The sequence below is a fragment of the Vombatus ursinus genome, unplaced genomic scaffold (assembly GCF_900497805.2).
Source record: "Vombatus ursinus unplaced genomic scaffold, bare-nosed wombat genome assembly UNPS02014830.1, whole genome shotgun sequence".
In the NCBI taxonomy this organism is placed as follows: domain Eukaryota; kingdom Metazoa; phylum Chordata; class Mammalia; order Diprotodontia; family Vombatidae; genus Vombatus; species Vombatus ursinus.
The window spans coordinates 50,833,370-50,841,755 of NW_020954608.1; the positions used below are offsets into that span (position 1 = coordinate 50,833,370).

The 8,386-nt window shown below is 43.4% G+C and overlaps 1 protein-coding gene across 2 annotated transcripts; it reads left to right on the forward strand.

Moving 5' to 3' along the window:
- The first annotated feature begins 428 nt into the window (after positions 1–428).
- M6PR (mannose-6-phosphate receptor, cation dependent) lies at positions 429–8,251 on the forward strand. Of its 2 annotated transcripts, none has more exons than XM_027838830.1 (7): positions 429–666; positions 3,451–3,630; positions 4,492–4,658; positions 5,404–5,513; positions 5,729–5,859; positions 6,361–6,487; positions 6,838–8,251. In XM_027838830.1, exons 2-7 carry the CDS (start codon positions 3,452–3,454, stop codon positions 6,958–6,960), a joined length of 837 nt encoding a protein of 278 aa, XP_027694631.1. In that variant the 5' UTR covers positions 429–666; position 3,451; the 3' UTR covers positions 6,961–8,251. The 2 variants fall into 2 exon arrangements, with proteins under 2 accessions (XP_027694631.1, XP_027694632.1); XM_027838831.1 differs by lacking the exon at positions 429–666 and adding an exon at positions 693–1,000.
- Positions 8,252–8,386: the final 135 nt, after the last annotated feature.

The following is an 8,386-nucleotide window of genomic DNA, read 5'->3' on the forward strand; positions in this document are numbered from 1 at the left end:
GGTCAAGCTCTCCCTCTCCCCAGCCCTCCCCCCCTTCCCAGTTTCCGCTTCGCTATTTCACATTTCACATCCCTAGAGCAGAAGGACAGCTATTAGGCACGTGAGCACTCGTGACAGCCAGAGGTGGGGAGGTGAAGGTTACCTATTGATGCAAAGGCGGGTTTAGGGGCGGGGCCTGCGAGATCGGCAGGAGAGGAGGGAGGTGCCCATCTGAAGATGTTGATAGTGATTGGATGGGTGGAGTGAGGGCGGAGTTAATTTCGGAGGCGAGGGATTGAACTCGCTTTTTGCCAATGAATGGTCAAACGGTGGGCTGGACTACTTGGGAGTGGGAGGAGGGAATGGGGAAGAGGCAGGGCTTTTAAAAAAAAAAAAAAGCCCTTCATGGTCGCCTGCCGCGGGGCCTGGTGGGAGGTAGCCTTGCCGGGTCGCAGGTTTTCGCTTCCTGTTTCCGGTTCCCTGAGTGGGGCAGTGTGAGGTGCTACTGGAAACCCTGGCTGTCGGGACGGGGGCTGCAGCTGAGACCCTGGACTGTCCCCTTTTTGGGCTCCGTCTCCACACTATATCCACTGGGTATTCCAAAGGAGGGGTGCTCTGATTAATATTCATGAGGGCTCATTAATAATTCAGGACGATCGGCGTTTCGCCCCTCCTCCTCAGTGGCACGTGAGTATGCCCGGGGCCTCTGGGAGAGGGACCCCAAGAGAGCCTCAGGAATCCGGGTCGCAGGCGTCTCCTCCCGAGAGCTTAGCCCCCAACTCCCAAGGCAGGGGTCTTGGGCAGAAGGGGAGGTTGGAACTCAGACTAGGCCACGGGGAAGTTGCAGGGACGTGGTAGAAGTAGAGGGAGAGGAGATCCTGTAGGAACTTCGTTATATTTTGGGGAGTCGATGGGTGCTGAGAAAAGGGGGAGTAATTATCTAAGGAAGTCCCCTGCATCCCTCGGTGTGGAGTCTGGCTGCACTGTTATTGGAGGTTCTCCCTGCTGTGGGATTCACAAGGTAACTTGTTGGAAGCGGGAGGCGGTGGAGGAGTCGGGTAGTGCTGATAAGATGTCAGGTAGAGGAGGAGGACTTGAGCCGATGCTAGGAAGGAACAAGTTGTCTTTTGAGAAAGACTGCCTGGTTGGAAGGTGTAGTAACTCGTGCAGCTTGGCTCAGAGTTTCTGCCGGCGACATAGTTTGAGCTCCTATTTCCCAAAGGCTTTCTTTTTTGCATTCCCTGAAGTGTTTGGGATGTGGAACCTTTCCTGGAAGCAAGAGAAAGATGAAGGCCTGGAGTTCTTGTTGCAAGGGAGTCTCGAAATCAGTCCTTTCGCTTGGGAGGTTGAGGGTCTAGAGATGGAAGCTGCTTCCCGTCTACCAAACCTATCTTTCCATACCCCAGGTGTGGGAAAACTTTTGAGTGTTTCTGAAGTCATGGAGTTGGAAGGGGATCACAAGAGGTCATTACCCTTCTTATTTCCAAGCTTTAAATTTTTTTTTAAGTAGAAGTAGGCAGGTAACTTTATTTTTTTCTTTTTTCATGGTAATTTTTATTTTTTTTTGTTTTCAACAATGACTTTTTCCAGGGAAAAAAATTTTGGTTTCTTTAATCTTTTCTCATTTCATTCTGTGTATGTGGGGAAAGTAGTAGCAGAAAGGGTGGACCCTTCAGGTAGTACTATTTGGCAGTGTTTTGGAAGTGATACAGGAATCCAGTAGCAGTCTGGAGCCTGAGTCCTTTGTTCCATTTTCCACTAAATCACACTTCAGCTTTGGAGAAGTCATTTCCCCTTTATCTTTTTGAGTCAAATGGAGAATGTAGTTTTTGTTATCTGTCGCCTTTTCTGGATTTTGAGGGGATTGGTGTTTTAGTATTTGGAGATCCTCAGACTATGTGACGGTTATTACTTACAATGAAAAGTTGAATTTGGGGGTTGGTAGGAAAAGTTAGGACTATGGAGAACCTGGCAAAATTGGGTAGCAGGATGGTGTGATTATAGAATTACCAGCTTGCGAGGGCTTATATCTTAAAATAACCTCTGGGATTATCAAGGAAGTTAGATAAAGGCACATTTTGCAAAGTTGAAGTCTTATCGTACAAATCAGTATGAATTAAGCAGGAAGGGAATGGACAGAAAGGGACAATAAATTTTGCAATGGGGGTAGATTCTAATTAATGAACAGTATTTTTATTCCCAGAGTAATTTGGCAAAATGGGTCAAGTATGCAAATATTACGGTTGATTTGAATGAGTGGTTCCCAGGAGCTCAGTGGCAAGAAGTGTACTGACCTGATGAATTTTCTTCCTCCTATAATTTATAAAGTTGAATTTTGGAGAGTGAAAGACATGAGACCTTAAAGGAAATATTGCATGCTTATTAATTGTTCATTGGGGCTTTATTATTATTATTTTTTTTTCTTTTTGGTGAGGCAATCAAGGTTAAGTGACTTGCCCAAGGTCACACAGTTAGTACATGTCAAGTGTCAGAGGCCAGATTTGAACACAGGTCTTCCTGACTCCAAGACAGGAGAGCTATCCATTGTGCCACCTAGCTGTCCCAGGGCTTTATTCTTTTATGTTGTTTTGTTACTCTCCATGATTAAGAAAGACAGTAGGATTTCTTGCTGATCTGAGAGGTTAAGAACCAAGGCAATCTTGTTTACTTCTAGCTGAGGTTTGTTTGAATTTCTATGATGCTTTTGGGGTGGGGGTGGGGTAAGGATGTAGTTTACTTCTTCAAGAGCTGTGACTAACTACTGGCTTGACATAAATCTTAATCTAACTCTTCTCCAGACAGGCAGGAATGCTCCTACCCACCCAGTTTTTCTGAAATTGTGAGGTGTGATTTGTTTTGCCCTTAGCAGTTGTGAACTTCCATTCTAACAGCCCTGGTTTGAGAATGGCTTTTTTTGGTGTCTCACCACGAGGAGAGCTCTGCTTGTTCATCAACTCTTCTCCCTCCCTGAAGACTTGTGAAATAACTGACAGTTAGGAAAATTGAAAGTTCCACTCTAATAATCCTGATTTGAGAATGGCTTTTTTGGTGCCTTAATACTGGGGAGAGCTCTGTTTGTTCATCATCCCTTCTCCCTCCCCAAAGTACTATGAATAACAATAAATAGGAAAATTTTGTAGAGAAATGCAAAATGAGAGAAATTAGCATAAGCTTGGCCCTCTAGGGACTTGTAGAGACACATTCTAGAGGGGTGTAGGGAAATCTTCTATAAAATTGTGCTTCATTTGGGGGGAAAGCTCTAGGAATGAGAAAAATCTATTAAGTTAGGAAGTATCTATGGCCAGTGACAGGTATAAATTGTGGGTTAGCTAGAGGGGGTATGTGTATTAGACATATTGATATATTTTTGCGTATTTTAAAGGTTTTGATGCTTTTTGCATTTAGTTATAAAGGATCAGCCTGGCAGTGTGTTGTGATGACTGATTCTCCTTTTCTTCTGTCTCCCAATAGGATGTTCCCCTTTTACAACTGTTGGAGGGCTGGGCTGCTGTTTTTGCTACTCCTGGCTATGGCAGTGAGGGAGGCCTGGCAGGTGGAAGAGAAAACCTGTGACTTGATAGGAGAGAAGGATAAAGAGTCAGAGAAGGAGCTGGCCCTTCTGAAGAAGTTGACTCCACTTTTTGACCAAAGGTAAAGGTCAGAAGGAAACAAGAAATTTGGAGAAGGAAAAGGCAAACTATTCTAGTATCTGCCAAAGGAAATCCCAAATGGGGTCATAAAGAGTTGGACAAACTGAAAAGATTGAAAAACAACAGCAAAGGACAGAAACTTCCAAGGGTTTGGGGGCAGTAGTTGTTTTGAAGAATTTTTCTCTGATCCCAGGATTCAAAAACCTTGCCATGTAGGGAATGCCATCTGTGGCTTTTTTGAGAACTAACCACCCTGTTTCATAATGAAGGAAAGGAAGGGAAATCAGCCCAACTTTTCCCAGGAGCCTGTATTTCTCACATTATGCAGTCTGATTTATCTCTCTCCAGGAACAGACTCCAGAGACTAAGCCTGTCCTCTGTAAAGTGGACTTTTGATGACAGACTATTTGACTCAGGCACTGGGCCTTAGACTTCTTACATGGGCATTGTCAGATCCATACATTAGCTGTTCCTTGCCACCTTAAGTCTTGGGAATCTCCAAGAGGATATCAATTAAAGGTCCTTGTAAGGAGAAAAGCAATCTCAGAATGCCATGTTCTTGGGCATGGGAAAATGGTATATGTAAGTGACAGGGCTTAGTACAGATGATCTGTTAAAAAGCCTAGAAGCTCTGGCAGGTGTATTTTCATTACTAACTAACCTTTCACAGTTTCATATATCACATTTCTGCAGATGGTATTAGCTACTAAGTGTGACCATAATCATCTCTGCCAAAAAGGTGGGATGAACTCTGATAAATGGACCAAAACCTTAGTAGATGTGGTCGGAGCAAATTCTGCTGTAAGTACCCATTCTGACTCTTGTTCCCCTTATTTCTTGTTTCCCTGTTCTGTTTTAACAGCTTTATAAGTACTGTGGGCCAGGGTTCAGAATCCTATACCTACAAATTTAGGGTGTGCCGGGAAGTTGGCAGCAACAACTCTGGGGCTGGACTGGTGCAGATCAACTTGAAGAATAACAAAGAGACGATAATAGGGAGGATTAATGAAACCCATGTCTTCAATGGAAGTAAGGCCCTTTTTCACTTCTCCTATCATCAGTTAACTTCAAAGCCAACAACTATCAACTCAGCTTCCCTTTCAAATGTATCTAATGATCTACCACCTGGTCTCCCATTTAAGGATATCCATTTTTACAATTTTCTTTAGATCTTTGTTGCTTGAGGAACATCTATTGGCATGATTATTTCATTTAGGGTTAAAGATGGAAAGAACATGATCATCCTTGTGCCATGATCCCCTTCTCCTCCCCATCATTCAACCAATTCAGCACACAGATGATAACTTTGAATTATTAGTGGCTGATTTTAAATACCAGAAAGTAGGTAGGCTTCTCTCTTCTACCGTTTTGTCAGCAAGTAGTATGCATTTAATAAATGTGACTCAATATTAACTTATAAGATTGATTTGAAATAGCTATTTAGTATATCCCAGTGAAATAGAAATTGTTTAGATTCATGTCACTGTGCCCTTACATTAGTATGGAAAAATCAAGATTTCTTACTAACCTAGACTCATCTTTTTCAGTTCTGATTATCCTATAAGATGATGGTTATTTCCACAGCTATATTAAACGAGGCACATAATACTTTGGTATGTTTGGTGCATAGGTCCCTTGATGCTATAATGAACAAATTTTTCAAGTAAAGCTAATTCATCTGCATCCCTTTTATTCTTTTCTACCCACCCCACTGCCCAATTCTGTTGCTGCTACCTCTTCCTGTAACAAAAAAAACGTTTTCCTTGTCCCTCAGGTGACTGGATCATGCTGACCTATAAAGGAGGTGATGAATATAACAACCATTGTGGCAAGGAACAGCGACGGGCAGTGGTGATGATCTCCTGTAACAAAAAGACGCTTGGGGTGAGACACCATGGAGCTAGTAGACTTGGACAGAGGCTGAACAGCAGAGTGGGCCCGGCATTACTGGATGGGCATATTAGGAAAGAATATGCAGTCAAGGGAGCATTTCTTTCTTCATTAGGTTGCTTAGATTAGGCTAAGGGGAGTGAGTGTTAAAGGGTGCTAGAAAATGTTACTTTTAACATAGTGAACTCTTATTTCCCATCTTCACACAGGGCAACTTCGCACCTGTGTCTGAAGAAAGGGGCAAAATGCAAGAATGCTTCTACCTCTTTGAGATGGACAGCAGTCTGGCTTGCCCACCTGAAGATTCCCACCTCAGCGTGGGCTCTATTTTACTTATCACGTGAGTGCTCTGAAGCACAAATACCTTAATACCTATTCCCTTTTTCTGGATCGATAGGAACAATTTCTGTATAGGGGTAAGTGATCAAAAATGCAATCTCAGCCCCATTTCTGCAGCTGTGAGGATGTGAATGGGTTTAACAGTAGAATCTAATATCATTAAGGAGGCTCTGTCCTAGAGGACTTCACAGTTTTTATTCCTACTTTTGCTAATGGGATAAACAAAAACATAAGCCATGGGGCTGATCATTTGTTTTGACCAAGAATGAATTTGTGCTAACATGGGATCCAGATTCACACATACTTCTGAGCCCAGGCTCATTGTTTACCAGTTCAGGTCAGTAGCCTAGCTGGTAGCTTCAAGGTCATGGGGGAGGGGAGGTCACTAATTGTATTGCTGATTATTCACTACCTCTAGCTCTCAATGCCCAGCTTTGTTATTCCTTTGGACCTGTGTCTCACCTGGCTATTTTTATACTTTTTCCCTTCTCTTCCTCTGTAGGTTTGCCTCCCTGGTGGCTGTCTATTTCATTGGGGGCTTCTTATACCAAAGGCTGGTGGTAGGCGCCAAAGGCATGGAGCAGTTTCCTCATTTAGCCTTCTGGCAGGATCTGGGCAATTTAGTAGCAGTAAGTAGTAATAGGGCTGTTGCTAGGGTACCCATTCTGTATCTAACTGTAGGGAACAAACAGATTCTGTCTGGCCTTTTGCAAGAACTGGCTTATTCTAGTTTTCTCTCTCAAAGTGGTTTGAGTCTTTTGGAATAGGGTGAGGGACGGGTGGGTGTAGGGGAAAAGGAAATGGTTACTGCCATCAAGACCCTACTCTCCAACACTCAAAAACTCTAATTTTAAACTTACGCATCCTCAGGTGGCATCTTTATTCTACGAGTTACGTTTTTCTCCCTGGAAACTGCCTCTATAGGACTAACCTGTGGTATTCGTAGACTAAGCAGTCAGCTGTTTGTCTTTCCTCATAGGATGGTTGTGATTTTGTGTGTCGGTCTAAGCCCCGAAACGTGCCTGCTGCCTACCGGGGTGTGGGGGACGACCAGCTCGGGGAAGAATCAGAAGAGAGGGATGACCACTTGCTCCCCATGTGACTGCACTGGAGACACCCAGCCTTTCTTTCTCTCCACCCCCAAACCAAAGCATCCTCAGCCAGATTTCTCCGCCGCCGCTGCTGCTCCATCTCTTCCACCAGTTTTTTCCTCTAGTTTGCTTTTAACTTGCATTCACTCTTTCTATCCACTAAGCTGCCTTCTCTCTGCTGTGTTTTCCCTTTGGAGTCTTATTAGTGGCACTGACCTAGAGAAACGTGCCTAGGAGGGGACACCCCTTATGGGCCAAAGGGAACTGAGGGTTTTGAGAGGGACTGCCCTTGCAGAGAAAGGATGATAAGGAGGTGTACAGATGGCTGGGAGTGAGCAAGAGACTTTCCTAGCCTTTTTACTGCATTTTTGACGTTAGGCTCTTCTGTGAGACACTGGATTATAAAGGAAAAAAAAAGATATTATTTATATAGGGTTTTGGTTGCCGTCATGCTGTTAACCTATGCCTGCTCTTATTTACAAGAGTTTGGTTGGAATTCCCTGCTGCTTGGGGCAGCTTTGTAATGATTATCACTTCCAAGTTCCTGAATTTGGTCTGGGCCCAGTCTCTCTTGGCCCCCTCTGGGAACAGAACCATAAAATGTGAATTTTCCCAGGCCATAGATTTGTGAGGTACCGCTAGGTCATTTGTTAACTTAGTAGGGACCTTTACTTTGAAATATGATGTGGATTGTGATCTTGTGTTATCACTTCACATTCAGCCAAAAAGCCCAATCCAGAAAGCCAGAAACTAGAAGGGGGAAATGAGACTGAAGTGTTGTGCCACATTGGCTCCTAAAAAGGAAAATTAGCCATGCTTCGGGTGGGCTCATTGGTGGAGGGGGGGATTTTTTTCTCTCTCTGGTTACAGAACCTGGTGAAGCTTTTCTTGTATTCCTACCCCTTTATGAATATGGCCTGTCCACCCAGGTATGTGATTTTTCTTTTCAAAAATTGCCAAAAATGCAAATAGAAGCAGGTGGGGAGCCTGGAGCTCTGCTTCCAAGTGTAGAGAATGCTACTAACATTCCCTCTGCTGGCTCAGGGAGGAAAGTATGTCTTGCCTATGATGTTTCTGGGCAAGTAAGGGTTTTCAAAATTCCTTCTGGTGCCTCCCTTTTCTAATTAGGTGGTATGGCCAGGAAACTGGGCTGATCTTTCTTTGGCTAATAAGGTTCTTCTGGCCAGTCGGGCAAAATAGCTACAGACAGAAAATTTATCTTTGGCTTTTTCATTACTGTTTGAACATTTTTTCCTTTGGAAATAGGGAAATTAAGATTATAAAATCAGCAGGTATTTTTTTGTGTGTGTATATTTTGTTTTCCTCTCTCTTCTTTAACCTGGTGTTTTAAAATAAGGCAAAAGTCTATGCCACTTTTTGTATAAAAACACAACTTCAGAAAATTAAAAGGACCAAAAAAAAAAAAAGAATCCTTGT

What these genes read in the sequence shown, in the direction of transcription:
- M6PR (XM_027838830.1), top strand. Translation starts at nt 3,452, where the DNA reads ATGTTCCCCTTTTACAACTGTTGGAGGGCTGGGCTGCTGTTTTTGCTA. An exon ending in ACTCCACTTTTTGACCAAAG is followed by an intron (nt 3,631 to 4,491) that starts GTAAAGGTCAGA and finishes CTGTTTTAACAG; the next exon opens with CTTTATAAGTACTGTGGGCC. An exon ending in GTAACAAAAAGACGCTTGGG is followed by an intron (nt 5,514 to 5,728) that starts GTGAGACACCAT and finishes ATCTTCACACAG; the next exon opens with GGCAACTTCGCACCTGTGTC.